Consider the following 19158-nt stretch of genomic DNA (forward strand, 5'->3'; position numbering starts at 1 on the left):
CTGCAATAATATTATTGCTTTAAATATCAAATCGTTGAATATTACAAGTGTTTTATAAATATAGTGTTATTGATATCATAGCATATATTACTCCTACTCTTTTACTTGTTTCAGTCATTTGACTGCGGCCATGCTGGAGCACCGCCTTTAGTCGAGCAAATCGACCCCGGGACTTATTCTTTGCAAACCCAGTACTTATTCTATCGGTCTGTTTTGCCGAACCGCTAAGTAACGGGTACATAAACACACCGGCATCGGTTGTCAAGCAATGCTAGAGGGACAAACACAGACACACAAACATATACACACACATACATATATATACATATATACGACAGGCTTCTTTCAGTTTCCGTCTACAAAATCCACTCACAAGGCTTTGGTTGGCCTGACTCTCTAGCAGAAGACACTTGCCAAAGATGCCACACAGTGGGACTGAACCCGGAACCATGTGGTTGGTTAGCAAGCTACTTACCACACAGCCACTCCTGCGCCTATATATATATATATATATAAATATTTAAAGTATTTAAATACTCCATACAACAATAAATATGTGAATCTTTCAGGAATAACCATTAAAATCTTCATCATCGTCATCATCAACATCCTTATAGGCACAGGCGTGGCTGTGTAGTAAGAAGTTTGCTTTCCAACCACATGGTTCTGGGTTCAGCCCCACTGTGTGGTACCTTGGGCAACTATCGCTTTGTGCTGACCAAAGTCTTGGGAGTGGATTTGGTAGACAGAAAATTAGCAAAAATGTGTGGTTGTCTCTAAAAGAAGATCGGATTTCAGGTGCATAAGATCTCTTTGACTGTGACAAGGAAGACAAAAGCTTTTTGAACAGGTAATGACCGTGAGTCTATGGCTATGATTCCAAAACCAAGGCTCAGTCTTCGCAGTGGAAGATTCAACAAGATTTCAAAACATCAAAAAAATCTAAGAGAATGAAACAATAGGCGCAGGAGTGGTTGTATGGTAAGTAGCTTGCCTACCAACCACATGGTTGCGGGTTCAGTCCCACTGCGTGGCATCTTGGGTAAGTGTCTTCTGCTATAGCCTCGTGAAAGTGTTGCAGCTCGTGAAAGCTCAATTTCTTGTATTTCTTTCCAGTTTTATACACCATTCCTGGGATACAAGAATTTGTAATGCAAGGGCCAGAGACAAGCCCTGTACCAGCTAAAAGTAGCAAGACTGGTAAGCATAACCAGAGTAAAATATCATAAACAACAAAAACAATCCTCATCATGGTTTAATGTCCGTTTTCCATGCTAGCATGGGTTGGACGGTTCGACCGGGATCTGGGAAGCCAGGAGGCTGCACTAGGCTCCAGCCTTATCTGGCAATGTTTCTACAGCTGGATGCCCTTCCTAATGCCAACCACTCTGTGAGTGTAGTGGGTGCTTTTTACATGCCACCGGCACAAGTGCCAGGCGAGGCTGAAACGGCCACAACTGGATTGGTGCTTTTTACGTGCCACCGGCACAGGTGCCAGGCGAGGCTGGCAAACGGCCACAATCGGATTGGTGCTTTTCACGTGCCACCAGCACAGAAGCCAGTCAAGGCGGGGCTGGTATCGGCCACGTTCAGATGGTGCTTTTTTGGATGGCACAGGGATCACAACTACAATTTCCATAGATTTTTGATGTTGGTGTACTTGACTCAATAGGTCTCCGGTGTTTCTTTACCAGCCACCTGCACAGGAGTCAGTCCAGCAGCACTGGCAACTGCCGGGGTGCCAGTCATAGGATTGGTTCAATTCCGATTCCAATTTCACTTGCCCCAACAGGTAACAAAAACAATATTAACAACAATAACATAACGACATTAACAACGACGTAAACAACAGCAGCAACAACAACAAGTAAAACATGAAGCAAAAACAGAGAGTCAATCGTACATGGTGAAGAACATAGCATGGTCATGTTCCGGAAGATTCCTTCGTTTTGACCAGTGTGTTAGCGCTTTAAGAAACTGGTCGGTTTTAATCTCGGTCTTTTGACGTCCATCTTTGTCCAGCCACAGTCTTGACTTGGGGTCCTGCAACAGAAAACAAAAAGGAGCTGGTATATATGACATTGTACTGCAGGAAAGGAATATATATATATATATATATATATATATTTTTTTTTTCACTTGTTCCAGTCAATTGACTGCGGCCATGCTGGAGCACCGCCTTTTAGTCGAGCAAATCGACCCCGGGACTTATTCTTTGTAAGCCCAGTACTTATTCTATCGGTCTCTTTTGCCAAACCGCCAAGTGACGGGGACGTAAACACACCAGCATTGGTCGTCAAGCAATGCTAGGGGGACAAACACAGACACACAAACACACACATATATATATATACATATATACGACAGGCTTCTTTCAGTTTCCGTCTACCAAATCCACTCACAAGGCATTGGTCGGCCCGGGGCTATAGCAGAAGACACTTGCAAGATGCCACGCAGTGGAACTGAACCCAGAACCATATATATATATATATATATGTATATATAGCCAGATAACCGAAGAGATGGTGTTGTGGATTCTCACTTCGGCATCCGAAACTCAGAGTTTTATCTTGACTATGAGTAATAGTCACATATTATTTTACAGATAAATGTCCTCTATTTACATAATATTGAGGTCTCTTTCTTTCTTTTGTTATCTTACCGTTTTACCAATATTTATATATATATATATATATATATATATATATATATATATAGATGAGTGTATTTTTACCTTGTTAACAATTAACACGAAAAAATTAATAAATATATATACATATATCCACCTAGTGGTTTTTTAGCCCTTAATACACACACATATATATATATAATTATTATTATTTTCATCATTATCATTATTATCATTATTATTATTATTATTATTATTATTATTATTATTATTATCATAATTATTATTATTATTATTATTATTATTATTATTAACTACATATACCTAATGGAATTGAAGGTGAGTTGTCTCACTGGTCAATGAATCTGAGGTGTTTTTAACACCCTGTGTTTTGGGAGTGTATACACTCCCCTACACTCTTGGAGCTATACACACACACACACACACACACACACACACACACACACACATATATATATAGGGAGAGTTCAAGAAAAAAAACAAAAGACGAAGACAGGTGGTGTACAAAACAAACAGATGTATTAGTATAACACTCAGGAATAGAAAAAGTCTTTTATGTTTCGAGCCTATGCTCTTCTACAGAATGGACACAGAAAAACAAGGAGAGGAACAAGGAGAGAAAAAAAAGGAGAGGAAAAAAAGGGGAGAAAAAGGGAAAGAGAGAGTATTCTTTATAATTGGATAAATCTTTATTAGCGCTTTCATTCGTTAACCGAACTCTTCAATACAAAAATTAAAACCAAAATCATGGTTTTCGTTTTTGTTCGGTTAACGAAGGAAAATGCTAATAAATAATTAACCAAAATTCTGACTGCCTCCTTTTTCACAATATACAATATCTGTACACTACTCCAAACACTCTACACACACACACACACCTACACACATATGTAAGTATGTATGTATCCATTTATGTATGTATGTATGTATATATGTATGTATGTATGTATATATGTATGTATGTACAAATGTATATATGTATGTATGTATGTATATATGTATGTATGTATATATGTATGTATGTATGTACAAATGTATATATGTATGTAAGTATGTATATATGTATGTATGTATATATATATGTATGTATATATGTATGTATGTATGTATGTGTGTATGTATATATGTATGTATGTAAGTATGTATGTATGTATGTATGTATGTGTGTATGTATGAATGTGTGTATGCATGTATGTATGTATGTATATATGTATGTATGTATATATGTATGCATATATGTATGTATATATGTATGTATGTATGTATGTATATATGTATATATGTATGTATATATGTATGTATATATGTATGTATATGTATGTATGTATGTCTGTATGTATGTATATATATGTATGTATATGTATGTATATATGTATATATGTATGTATGTATATATGTATGTATATATGTATGTATTTCTATATGTATGTATGTATGTATATATGTATGTATGTATGTATATATGTATGTATGTATGTATATATATGTATGTATATATGTATGTATGTATATATATGTATGTATATGTATATATGTATATATGTATGTATGTATATATGTATGTATATATGTATGTATGTCTATATGTATGTATGTATGTATATATGTATGTATGCATGTATATATGTATGTATATATGTATATATGTATGTATGTATGTATGTATGTATATATGTATGTATTTATGTATGTATGTATATATGTATGCATATATAAATATATGTATGTATGTTTCCATCCCCAACACAAAAACAACCACCAACAGGGACAGTAACACATCACATGAAGTGTATAAGTGAATCCATTTCAAACAAAAACATATTATGTTGGTATCTTGGTGTGTTTCAAAGGTTGAACGAAATGTCTTTGATCTTAGGTGTGCGAGGATTGCCAAAACAGCCACAGCAATACAATTAGCAAGAACAATATAACCACAACAACAATACCAACAATACTCGCTCTTTGTTACTAACGTCTAAACCGATGCAGCTCACATCTCTCGCCCACCACTATCAACTCACCAAGCTTTTGAATTCAACCGGCTGCAATAGATATCAGCATGTACGCAAACACGAGTGTCTGTGTATGTGTATATGAGTGTGTGGAGGCGCAATGGCCCAGTGGTTAGGGCAGCGGACTCGCGGTCGTAGGATCGCGGTTTCGATTCCCAGACCGGGCATTGTGAGTGTTTATTGAGCGAAAATACCTAAAGCTCCACGAGGCTCCGGCAGGGATGGTGGTGATCCCTGCTGTACTCTTTCACCTTGGTGGAGGCGCAATGGCCCAGTGGTTAGGGCAGCGGACTCGCGGCCGTAGGATCGCAGTTTCGATTCCCAGACCGGGCGTTGTGAGTGTTTATTGAGCGAAAACACCTAAAGCTCCACGAGGCTCCGGCAGGGGATGGTTGTGATCCCTGCTGTACTCTTTCACCACAACTTTCTCTCACTCTTACTTCCTGTTTCTGTTGTACCTGTATTTCAAAGGGCCGGCCTTGTCACTCTCTGTGTCACGCTGAATATCCCCGAGAACTACGTTAAGGGTACACGTGTCTGTGGAGTGCTCAGCCACTTACACGTTAATTTCACGAGAAGGCTGTTTCGTTGATTTGGATCAACCGGAACCCTCGTCGTTGTAACCGACGGAGTGCTTCCATGAGTGTGTACATGTGTGTGTGCGTATGTGAGAGAGAGAGAGAGAGAAAGAGGGAGAGAGCCTGCAGGCATGATCCCAGGAATGTTTTGAAGCAAGAGCACAAGGTCAGAAGGGAATACGGATCTTTTCGGTTTGAACGGCAGTTTTTTCTAGCAGTGTCATATGAAATTGTCACCCATAATTATGACCCTAGTATCGATCTATTGCATTTCAATCTGTTTTAGGGTTAGGGTTGGTTAGGGTTAGGTGTGGGGGGAAGGGTATCTTTTTTTCTTCAGAAATCTAAATAAACCCAATCTGTTTCTTAAACGAGGGACATATTCATACGGCACAGAATGTTTTTTTCACCTCAACAGACGTCAGTGATTGGTTGAAATTGCAGAAATTGAAGAAAAAAAACAACAAATATCTTACAAACTATAGAATTTTCTCAATAAAGCCAAGAGAAAAAGATGTTTTATAAACACATTCTACCAGTATACGAAGTTTAAAAGTGTTTAGTTACGTGGAAATTATTTTTAAAAAACTGCCGTTCAAACCGAAAAGTTTCTTAAACGAGGGACATATTCATACGGCACAGAAGGTTTTTTTACCTCAATAGACGTCATTGATTGGTTGAAATTGCAGAAATTGAAGAAAAAAAACAACAAATATCCTACAAACCATAGAATTTTCTCAATAAAGCCAAGAGAAAAAGATGTTTTATAAACACATTCTACCAGAATACGAAGTTTAAAAGTGTTTAGTTACGTGGAAATAATTTTTAAAAACTTCCGTAAAGATCCGGGAATACAGTTCCACGAGTATAGGACATAATAACATTATTTAGAAGGGCGTACTTCTTTTCTTGAGGGTGGCATGTGACCCTCAGCTGCCCTGGGTCCACCCCTTGAGTGCTTCTGTATGATTGTATATGTGTTATTTCTTTATTACCCATAACGAGCTGATGAAGATAAGAAACAAAGAACACATTGGGGTCATAAAATGCCCTCCACCCGCCAAAAAAAACGTATAATAAAATGAGACAGGTGAGAATGAAAGATGAAAGTGATGTTACCTGTGCTATCGGATAGCATCACTTACCTGTCTTCTTTCCCAATGTCCTCTTCTAATAGTCTTCCGAAAAATTATTGTATATGTGTGTGTGTATTTATGTCTGAAATCGGAAGTGCAGGGGGTGAATTGTCTATAAAATCTGGTGACCCTATCGAGCGACCATAGATGACCTTTAGGATAATGTGTGTGTAGAATATATCCCCGAGAATACAGTTTCTTAAATCCAGCCAATGGATAAAGGTGTGATAGCTAACTTCAAGGCATATTCTTTTCTAATCTAGGTACTAGGCCCGAAACTTTTGGGGAGGGGGCCGCTCTATTAGATCGACCCCAGTACGCAACTGGTACTTGATTTATCAACTTCGAAATGACGGAAAGCAAAGTCGATCTCAGTGGAATTTGAATTCAGAACGTAAAGACAGACGAAGTACCGCTAAGCTTTTCGCCCAGCGTGCAAACATTCCTGCCACTTTTGGAATCTGGCCCCTGGAAGTGAGTTGAGCACCTTCTGTAATTCACTCTGGATCTTGACAACGGTGTTAAAACTGTAACCTTTGAGATGCATTTTCATCTTGGAGAAGAGATGGAAGTCAACAGGTGCTACATCTGGCAAATAGGGCAGGTGTGAAGTGATGCCATGTTGTTTTTGGTGAGAAAATCATGAGTGAGGTGCAGGAGTGGCTGTGTGGTAAGTAGCTTGCTAACCAACTACATGGTTCTGGGTTCAGTCCCACTGCGCGGCACCTTGGGTAAGTGTCTTCTGCTATAGCCCCGGGCCGACCAAAGCCTTGTGAGTGGATTTGGTAGACGGAAACTGAAAGAAGCCTGTCGTATATATATATGTGTGTGTGTGTGTGTGTGTTTGTGTGTCTGTGTTTGTCCCCCTAGCATTGCTTGACAACCGATGCTGGTGTGTTTACATCCCCGTAACTTAGCGGTTCGGCAAAAAAAGAGGCCGATAGAATAAGTACTGGGCTTACAAAGAATAAGTCCCAGGGTCGATTTGCTCGACTAAAGGTGGTGCTCCAGCATGGCCACAGTCAAATGACTGAAACAAGTAAAAGAGTAAAAAGAGTAAAGAGTGAGAAGATCTCGGTGAAGAATTCAGTTCTTCATACTCCACAGATCCGGTCGCTTTCACCGAATATCGTCCCTCAAACACTTCAAAACATTGTAGTAGAACTCTTAGTCAATGGTCTGGCCCCCAGGGAAGAATTCTCGATGCACAGTACCACATTTTCTGGGTGACACTTGTGGCAGGTCTTCCAGATCGACCATCATCTTCCAGGAACGTTCTTCCATTTTCAAAGAGCCTCTGACACTCAAAGCATTGCATACGATCCAATGCCTCATTGCTGTAAGCTTACCAAAGCCTGCTCAATGTCTCCGTAGCTTTGGGGTTCGGCAAAAGAGCCCAAGAGAAACAGGCATCAAGCTTCAAAAACCCATTTGACTAAACCAGGGAGGGGCAATCTTTTACGAAAAGCAGGCCACACAAGACATGACCCATCGTTGGGCAACACGCACCACCAAAAACATCCAAAGTAAAGTCCTACCGGTCAATATTCGCCAATGACCGCACTACACCCTTGACCTTTCAATGCAGTGCTCCAGCATGACCACAGTCAAACGATTGATTCAAGTAAACCGTAAAATATAAACATTATGGTGTACAATAAACTATTTTCTTTGACATTCCAAACTGAACTTTACAAACATTTCCTTCACCAAATTCAGTCTTGTTACAAATTCTGGAGTGGCTGTGTGGTAAGTAGCTTGTTTACCAACCACATGATTCCGGGTTCAGTCCCACTGCGTGGCATCTTGGGCAAGTGTCTTCTGCTATAGCCTCGGGCTGACCAAAGCTTTGTGAGTGGATTTGGTAGACGGAAACTGAAAAGAAGCCCGTCGTATATATGTATATATATATCTATATGTGTGTTTGTGTGTCTGTGTTTGTCCCTCTAGCATTGCTTGACAACCGATGCTGGTGTGTTTATGTCCCCGTCACTTAGCGGTTCGGCAAAAGAGACCGATAGAATAAGTACTGGGCTTACAAAAGAAGAAGTCCCGGGGTCGAGTTGCTGACTAAAGGCGGTGCTCCAGCATGGCCGCAGTCAAATGACTGAAACAAGTAAAAGATTAAAGAGAGTTATGCTAGATTTTTTTGTTGTTTTTTTTTGTATTCATTAACATTTTGTTTGTTGCACATTGCATCCATTCTTTGCATGGCTACGTTCGTTGTTCTGCTGAATGTGTTTGGGTTCGGCATAATGCAACTTTGTTTGAAGCTATTCACCAGAAACCTTTTGAAATCAACAGCTCACTACTTAGCGACATCGTCATCATTGTCGTCATCATCATTATCATTGTCGTCATTGTCATCATCGCCGCCATCATCGTCATCGTCGTCATCATCATCATTATCATTGTCGTCATCGTTGACATCATCATCATCATCGTCATCATTGTCATCATCATCATCACCATCATCATCATCGCACTCGTCATCATCACCATCATCATCGTCATCCTCAAGATTGTCAGCGACATTGACATCATCGTCGTCGTCGCCGTCATCATCGTCATCATCATCACCATCACCATCATCACTATCATCGTCAGCATCATCCTTATCAGCAACATTGTCATCATCGTCATTATCATCATAATCATCATCATCATCGTCATCGTCATTACTGTCATCATCATTGTCAATGTTATCGTTATCATCTACATCATCATCATTATCATCGTCATCATCATCAGCGGCGGCGTCATCATCAACATCGTCATTATCACCATTACTGTCATCATCATCATCATCATCATCATCATCATTGTTTAACATCTGCCATCCATGCTGTTTGGATGGTTTGACAGAATCAGACAAGTCAGAAGACCATGCGAAGGTCCAATGTCAGTAGTAGCATGGTTTCTATGGCTAGATCATCATCATTACCATCATCATCACCACCACCACCATCACCACCAGACCGGGCGATGTGTGAGCGAAACACCTAAGCTCCACGCGGCTCCGGCAGAAGGTAATGGTGAACTTCTACCAGACAGTGGAGGCACATGGCCTAGTGGTTACAGCAGCAGACTCACAGTTGAGGGATCACGGGTTCGAATCTCAGACCGGGCAATGTGTGTGTTTATGAGTGAAACACCTAAGCTCCACGCAGCTCCAGCAGAAGGTAATGGCAAAACTTCTGCTGACTCTTTCGCCACAACTTTCTCTCACTCTTTCTTCCTGCATCTTGCAGCTCACCTGCGACAGACCGGTGTTCTGTCCAGGTGGGGAACCTACAAGCCAAGAAACTGGGAAACCAGCCTTTATGAGCCTGGCATGGCCCAAGAAGGAACATTGTGGAGGCACATGGCCTAGTGGTTAGAGCAGCGGACTCGCGGTCGAGGGATTGCGGGTTCGAATCTCAGACCGGGAGATGTGTGTGTTTATGAGTGAAACACCTAAGCTCCACGCAGCTCCAGCAGAAGGTAATGGCAAAACTTCTGCTGACTCTTTCGCCACAACTTTCTCTAACTCTTTCCTCCTGCATCTAGCAGCTCACCTGCGACGGAACGGTGTCCCGTCCAGGTGGGGAACCTATACGCCAAGAAACCAGGAAACTGGCCCTTATGAGCCAAGCATGGCTCAAGAAGGTACAAACAAGTTACTAATATAAGCGTTGTATTTAACCAAGACATGCAAGCAAGACCCATAATACTAGAAGTATCACCTGAAACATATGAAATTTAAAATGTGAGTAGTGAGTACTGACCTCATCGATGTAAAATCCTGCTAAGGTCACTCCAAGTTTTCTATTAGGAAGGGTCAGCGTCCTCATTCGAGTATCCATCTGAAAACAAACATCCAGGAGTCAGCAATTATATAAAAAGAAGCATCTATGGTCATGATGAATATATAGATATATAAACATATGTGGCATGTGTGTGTATGTATATATATATATATATATATATATATATATATATATATATATATATATATAGATATATATATATACATACTATACATACTATATATACTATGTATATATACATATATATACTATATATATACTATATATACTATATATATATAATATATATATAACATATATATATACATATATACATATATACATATATACATATATACATATATACATATATATATATATATATATATATATATAATATATATATATACATATATATATATACATATATACATATATACAATATACATATATACATATATATATATATATATAATATATATATATATATTATATATATATATACATACATTTTGCCTTTCAAAATGTGACCTCATGTGTACTGTTGACGATTTTTTTTCCTCTGTCTTCCCTTCTCTGGATCTTTCCTTCTCCTATGTTTCCGACGAAGAGCTCTGCTCGAAACGTTAAGCCCTCCTTCTTTCCTTCTTTCCTGAGCGTCCAATAATACTATATTTGTTCCACGTCCTCGCGTTGTTGTGTTTTTTTGTGTTTTCTTGTTTGGATTAACTTTGTATATATATATGTATATATATATATATGAAAATAGTAATGCAATACGAGAGTATTGCTTTCCAGTAAAGGATAGCCCGTGAGGGTAAAATTATACGTAAAAGTAAATAAATGGTATTACTGGAAAAAAATCGTTGTACCATTTACTTACTTTTATGTATATATATATATATATATATATATATATATATATATTAACTACAACCTTGAACCCACAAGAGTAAACAAGAGAGACAGAGAAAGGCAGAAACAAGGAAAATGCCACTTGTATTTGAACACTATACAAATATTCTTTTAAAAAAAAACATTGCTTTTAATTTTTCTAAATTTAATTATTTACTTGTTACAGTTGAAAAAGTCTCAAAGACTGAAACCGGTACTGAAATGTTCTTTATAAAATTATTTTAGCTTTTTCTATCCTGACTTGTTTTTTCATATATATATATATATATAATTTCAGCAAAACAATTTAGATTCAAATGAATATGGTACTTAACTTAAATGCACCAAGATTACTTGACATATATTTGCTATAATATTTTAAGCTTTAATAAATTGTTATAGTATGAAACAATTGTACTAAATTACCGGATCCATTCTTGTTGCTAATTTTTTGGTTATATATATATATATATATGTATATATATATATATATATATATAAATACAAACTGGGACAAGAACGCATAACATTTAGAAGACGATACAAAAAACACGGACGGGACATTTAAAGCCTTCAATCTTCAGTCAAGAACCGGATCATCCTAGCAATTTCGGCTGATTAATCTTGAGATTATGGTGAATATGGTGGGTGGGACATCGCTTTCCCATTCAAACTGCTCCAGCCTTTGGAATGTCATCCTCACTGTATGTGGCCAAGTATTATCCTGATGGAAGGACACCTTTCGTCTTGAAACCAAAGATGGTCGTTTTTCTTCTACACACACACACACACACACACACACACACATACAACAACAGCAGCAGCAGCCAAAAGAGGTTACTCACTCTATCGACCATCGCAGCATAAAACTCCTGCATTTCTGTAATGGTCTCTTGCTTCCGGTTACCATTCTTTGTGCGCCCTTTGTTAAACCACCTGCAGGAGAATAAAAGGGATCAATGAGAGAACATACAAGCAGCTAAGCATGATGGGATATCAAAATAAAAATCAAATGTCAAAGAAAAATTGCAAGAGCATCCCCTAAAAATCATTGAATCCCTTCCTCAGAACACAACCCCCTTGTACCCACTCCCTTTACAGTGGTCACTCAATACATGCCCCCACCTCTGGTTCGAATCCCTTGTCCACTTCACTTTACACACAAGTCTGTAACTTGAGTGTTTGTCCTGGTCCCCACCATTCACATCATCTCCATCTTTGTTGTTGTTCCTTCTCGAGCCATGCCATGGCTCATAAGGGCCGGTTTCCCGGTTTCTTGACGAATAGGTTCCCCACCTGGACGGGACGCCAGTCCATCGCAGGTGAGATGTAAGATGCAGGAAGAGTGAGAGAAAGTTGTGGCGAAAGAGTCACAGAAGTTCGTCATTACCTTCTGTCGGAGCTGCATGGAGCTTAGGTGTTTCACTCATAAACACACACATCGTCCGGTCTGAGATTTGAACCCACGATCCCTCGACTGTGAGTCCGCTGCTCTAACCACTAGCCGTTGTGCTTCCACAATCTCCATCTTTCTCATATCAATGATGGGATCTTTATTTTTAGAATATATGGTAAGTATGAGATTAGGCCAGTTTGAACATAAAACAGGTGAGATATTTGGGCTGGATTTGGCCAGCTTAAATGCTGAAATGCTAACTAAAGCAAAGTAAAGAAAACTAGGTAGAACATACACAATGCTTATGAGAGCAGTACTTAACATCAACAGGCAATCCCATACAACAAACCAGCTTCTTTATGATAATATTCTAAGAGTTGCCTCCTTCACCATAAAGGAAGAAAACTGAGACATTGTGGATGTTACTTTCATAGCAGTGTTTCAAATTCTGATGTGGAAACCAAGACACAAAAAGCGACCTAGAGGGTCATCTTGCCTGGACGTTTTTTGGCCAACTGGCTGAAGACTCTGGTCAGCTGAGAAGCAACCTCACCTCCCAAAAGTGATTCAGGTGAAGGAATTTCAGGGACAAGTGATTGATGGTGTTCATCTGTGAATGACAAGACAGACAGGTAGTAGACCGTACCAATGTGAAATGAAGAGTCTTGCTCAAGAACACAACACACTGCCCAGTTCGGGATTTGAAACTACGATCATGATATACGGCATAAGAGTGGCTGTGTGGTAAGTAGCTTGCTTACGAACCACATGGTTCCGGGGTTCAGTCCACTGCGTGGCACCTTGGGCAAGTGTCTTCTACTATAGCCTCGGGCCGACCAAAGCCTTGTGAGTGGATTTGGTAGACGGAAACTGAAAGAAGCCCGTCGTATATATGTATGTATATATATTATATATATATATATATAGTATATATATATATATACATATATATATATGTGTGTGTGTGTATGTTTTTGTGTCTGTGTTGTTTGTCCCCCAACATCGGTTGACAACCGATGCTGGTGTGTTTACGTCCCCGTAACTTAGCGGTTCGGCAAAAGAGACTGATAAATAAGTACTGGGCTTACAAAAGAATAAGTCCCGGGGTCGATTTGATTCGACTAAAGGCGGTGCTCCAGCATGGCCACAGTCACATATAACTGAAACAAGTAAAAGAGTAAAAAGAGTAAAAAGAGTACTCATTTACAGTGGACCAGGCTGCAGCAATGTGAAGTGAAGAGTCTTGCTCAAGGACACAACACAGGAATTGAACCTAGGCACCTACTCTTCATACTTGATCATGTACTTTAATGAGTTTTTAATGCATAATTAGAAAATTCTCGTTTCATTAATTAAGCTGACAGTAATTTAGGTGTTGTTGTTGTTGTTGTTTATTTTTTGCTATATTTTTTTTCATGGTTGTCATGTGGGGATTGTCTTGTCTTTAGACATTATTAGATTTTATCAGTGACAGGGTTGCCGCTGCTGCTGCTGCTGCTGATGATGATGTGGCTACTGATGATGGTGGTGATTGTTGTGATGATAATGATGGTGGTGGTGGTGGTGGTGGTTGTGGTGGTTATGATGATGATGATGATGAACATGATGATAATAGCATGGCAGTAGTGGTGATGATGGTGCTGCTGCAGACAATGATGGTGATGATGATGATGATGATGATGATGGTGATAGTGATGATGATGATGGTGATGATGATGATGTGATGATGATGATGATGATGATGGTGATAGTGATGATGATGATGGTGATGATGATGATGATGATGATGATGATGATGATGGTGATAGTGATGATGATGATGGTGATGATGATGATGATGATGATGATGATGGTGATGATGATGATGATGATGATGGTGGTGGTGGTGTTGATGATGACGACGATGATGACAATGATGATGATGATGATGGTGGTGGTGGTGATGATGATGAGGATGATGATGATGAGGATGATGATGATGATTATGGTGGTGATGATGAATATGATAATGATGAGATGATGATGATGATAATGATGATGATGATGATGATAATGATAATGATGATGATGATGATGATGATGATGATGATGATAATGAAATGATGATAATGATGATGATGATGATGATGATGAGATGATGATGATATATGATAAGATGATGATGATGATGATGATGAGGATAATGATGATGATGATGATGATGATGATGATAATGATAATGATGATGATGATGATGATGATGATGATGATGATAATGATAATGATGATAATGATGATGATGATGATGATAATGATGATGATGATGATGATGATGTGATAATGATATGATGATGATGATGATGATGAATGATGATGATGATGATATAATGATAATGATGATGATGATTATGAGATGATGATGATGATAATGATAATGATGATATGATGATTATGATGATGATAATGATGATGATGATGATGATGATGATGATAATGATATGATGATGATGAGGATGATGATGATGATGATGAAATGATAATGATGATAATGATGATGATGATGATGATGATGATGATGATGATGATGATGATAATGATAATGATGATGATGATGATGATGATGATGATAATGATAATGATGATGATGATGATGATGATGATGATGATGATGATAATGATGATGATGATGATGGTGGTGATGGTGATGACGGCAACTGTGATTGTGATGAGGGTGTGGACTAAGAGTGGAGATGGCGGTGGTAGTGGTGGTGATGATTAATGATTGATGATAGCAATTATTATGAATGTGAGTGAAATAAAGATCATGATGATGATGCGGGTGGTGGGGTAGGGATGGTATTGTTGGTGGTGATGATGGTGATGATGCTGATGATTGATGATTGATGACTGATGATAGCGATTATAGCCAATGTGCATGTGATACTGATCATACGATGAACGTAGTGATGTTGATGGGGCTGGTCGTGGTGATGAGGATGACGACCACGATGATGATGTGAATGAATACAATGATGTTGATGATGATGATGATGGGGAAGAGGAGGAGGAAGAAAAGGAGGAAGAGGGTGATGATAATGGTAGAGGTGATGATGATGAGGAGGAGGAGGAGGAAGATGAGGAGGGGAAAGAGGAGAAAAGGGGAAGAGGGTGATGATAATGGTAGTGGTGGTGATGATGATGATGATGATGGTGATGATGATGAGGAGGAGGAGGAGGAGAAGGAGGAAGAAGAAAAGGAGGAAGAGGGTGATGATAATGGTAGAGGTGATGATGATGATGATGATGAGGAGGAGGAGGAGGGGAACGAGGAGGAAAAGGGGAAGAGGATGATGATAATGGTAGTGGTGGTGGTGATGATGATGATGATAGTGATGATGATGGAGAGGAGGAGGAGAAGGAGGAAGAGAAAGAGAAAAGGAGGAGAGGGTGATGATGATATTGGTAGACGGTGATGATGATGATGATGATGAGGAGGAGGAGAGGGGAAACGAGAGGAAAAGGGAAAAGAGGATGATGATAATGGTAGGTGGTGGTGATTGATGATGATGATGATGATAGTGAGATGATGGGGAGGAGGAGAAGGAGGAAAAAGAAGAAAAGGAGGAAGATGGTGATGATAATGGTAATTGTGATGATGATGGAGATGATGATGCTGGAGTTTGTGGTAATGGTGTGATAATGGTGATGATGGTGGTGGTGAAGACGATGTTGGTGTTGATGGTGATAGTGGTGATGGTGTTGATGTTGAAGATGGTATTGATGATGATGATGATGATGATGATGGTAATGATGGTGAATGATAACAGCTTTTACTGTAACAATAGACACGAAACTGATTTTGTCAATTTAAAAAAGAAAAGCAAAATACAAAAAATAAAATAAAATAATTGCAAACAAAATACACACAAAACATAATAAATTGGAAACAAATGAATTTAGGTGAGAATGGCTGAGAGGAGAGACATGAGGGAGAGGTGGGGTGCAGGAAAATTATGAGTATGTTTATATATATATATAGGCACAGGAGTGGCTGTGTGGTAAGAAGCTTGCTTACCAACCACATGGTTCTGGGTTCAGTCCCATTGCGTGGCATCTTGGGCAAGTGTCTTCTGCTATAGCCTCGGACCAACCAAAGCCTTGTGAGTGGATTTGGTAGACGGAAACTGAAAGAAGCCTGTCGTATATATGTATATATATATATGTGTTTGTCGCCCTAGCATTGCTTGACAACCGATGCTGGTGTGTTTATGTCCCCGTAACTTAGCGGTTCGGCAAAAGAGACCGATAGAATAAGTACTAGGCTTACAAAGAATAAGTCCTGGGGGTCGATTTGCTCGACTAAAGGCGGTGCTCCAGCATAGCCACAGTCACATGATTGAAACAAGTAAAAAAAAAAAAAAAAGGAAGTAAAGCACTGACTTTCCTTCCTCACATAACTTCCAGAAAAATGATTATTTTTAAATGAAATTTCCTAAAAATACACTTCAAATGATGTAGATTCTGGTTATATCACATGGAAGAGTTCTGATGTTTATAATGAAACTTTTTTTTGTTTGCCTTTGCTTTACAATAAACTCTGTCGTGTTATCCTTTTCTTTTTCGGAATTTTTCAAATTGTAAACATAATTTATGAACAGTCATTGTTTTTGAAAAGCATTAATTTAAAAGCATTAATTAAAAGCATTACGTAAAATTATTATTTCGGAACATTGCTTAAACGGAAACACAATTTCATGACTTTGATTGTGTAAAGTTTATGACGTTTATAATAAATAATACTACCACAAAAACAAGAAATCAAATCAAAAGTGTGAGCTTGAAGCAGACATTTTTGCATTGGTTGTTTCACAAAGGTTTTTAAACAAAGACACAGAAAGATAAGAATTCCTTTAAACTTTCATTTCAGATTTCAAAACAATAACCAGAAACAGAATATTTATAAAAAAAAACAAGAAAACCAAGCGTGGTTTGCCAACTGATGATCGGAAAAACGAGTAACTGTGACTATTGGAAAATCAAAATTTTCAAATATAATGTATGTATTAAAAAATACTCTTACATATGTATTGAGTTCTGCTGTTTATTGCTTCTGGTGAATCAACAAACATTTATATCTATATCTATATATATATATATACATACAGATATATATATATATATATATATAATATATATATATATATATATACCGGAGTAACACATAAATGTGAAACAAGGTGGAAAAAGAGTACTCAAATACCAGTGGTAGAGTAATATGCTTTATTCAAAAGCACAGAAAATTCAACAAAACCTGTAACTCTGAGTTTCACGTTCCGTTCGTCGACAGTTTTTGCTACCGACGACGGGAACGTGAAACTCAGAGTAACAGGTTTTGTTGAATTTTCTGCTGCTTTTGAATAAAGTATATATATAATCATCATCATCATCATCGTCGTTTAACGTCCGTTCTCCATGCTAGCATGGGTTGGACGGTTCGACCGTGGTTCTGGGAAGCCAGAAGGCTGCACCAGGCTCCAGTCTAATTGGGCAATGTTTCTACAGCTGGATGCCCTTCCTAACGCCAACCACTCCGTGAGTGTAGTGGGGCTTTTTACGTGCCACCTGCACAGGTGCCAGGCGGGCTGGCAACGGCCACGGTCAGATTGGTGTATTTTATGTGCCACCGGCACGGAAGCCAGTCGAGGCGGTGCTGCATCGGCCACGAGTCGGATAGTGCTTTTTTCGTACCACCAGACCAGGGAATCCTGGCTTGTTCAATTCGATTTCGATTTCGCTTGCCCCCACATGTCTTCACAAGCAAAGGGGTTGGCAAGGGTGCTTGTCGTACGGTCGCATTGGAGTATTTTACGTGCCACGGCCACGAGTCGGATAGTGCTTTTTACGTACCACCAGACCAGGGATCCTGGCTGGTTCAATTCGATTTCGATATATATATTATATATATATATATATATATATTGTAAAAACGGTAATATAACAAAAGAAAGAAAGAGACCTCAATATTATGTAAATAGGGGAATTTACTTGAGAAATAATATGTGACAATTTTCAAAAGCGAAGATAAAACTCTGAGTTTCGGATGCCGAGGGGAAATCCACAACACCATTTCTTCGGCATCCGAACTCAGAGTTTTATCTTCGCTTTTGAATAATTGTCACATATTATTTCACAGATATATATATATATATATATATTATATATTCTTTTATTCTTTTAACTGTTTCAGTCATTTTGACTGTGGCCATGCTGGAGTAGCGCCTTGAGTTGGACAAATTAACCCCAGGACTTATTCTTTGTAAGCCTAGTACTTATTCTATCAGTCTCTTTTGCTGAACCACTAGGTTACAGAGACATAAATACACCGACTTTGGTTGTCAGGCAATCATGTGTGTATGCGGGGGGACAAACACAGACACACAAGCATATACACAGACACACACATAATATATATACATATATATACAACGGGCTTCTTTCAGTTTCCCTCTACCAAATTCACTCACAAGACTTTGGTCAGCCTGTAGCTATAGTAACAGACACTTGCCCAAGGTGCCATACAGTGGGACTGAACCCAGAACCAAATAGTTGGGAAGCAAGCTTCTTATCACACCTCAACGACGTATGACTGTTTGACAATTTCTTACCAAACAACCACACAGATGGTTTGTTTATAGTGATCAAATTTTTGTGTAACAAAGCTTGCT

At 38.7% G+C, this 19158-nt stretch overlaps 1 protein-coding gene across 1 annotated transcript in view; it reads right to left on the reverse strand.

The window, feature by feature from the left end:
* The window catches only part of LOC115228186 (metalloprotease mig-17-like), a gene marked incomplete at its 3' end in the record, with an annotated part of 23930 nt that extends 7391 nt beyond the window's left edge, over nt 1-16539 (reverse strand). Inside the window, exons 1-4 of the mRNA XM_029798828.2 lie at nt 16509-16539; nt 11904-11994; nt 10144-10221; nt 1904-2043 (exon numbers count right to left, since the gene is read on the reverse strand). Coding sequence (XP_029654688.2) covers nt 1904-2043; nt 10144-10221; nt 11904-11994; nt 16509-16537 — 338 coding nt within the window. The remainder of the gene's footprint in view (nt 1-1903; nt 2044-10143; nt 10222-11903; nt 11995-16508) is intronic.
* Nucleotides 16540-19158: the final 2619 nt, after the last annotated feature.

The sequence above is a fragment of the Octopus sinensis genome, unplaced genomic scaffold, assembly GCF_006345805.1.
Source record: "Octopus sinensis unplaced genomic scaffold, ASM634580v1 Contig09778, whole genome shotgun sequence".
NCBI lineage: Eukaryota > Metazoa > Mollusca > Cephalopoda > Octopoda > Octopodidae > Octopus > Octopus sinensis.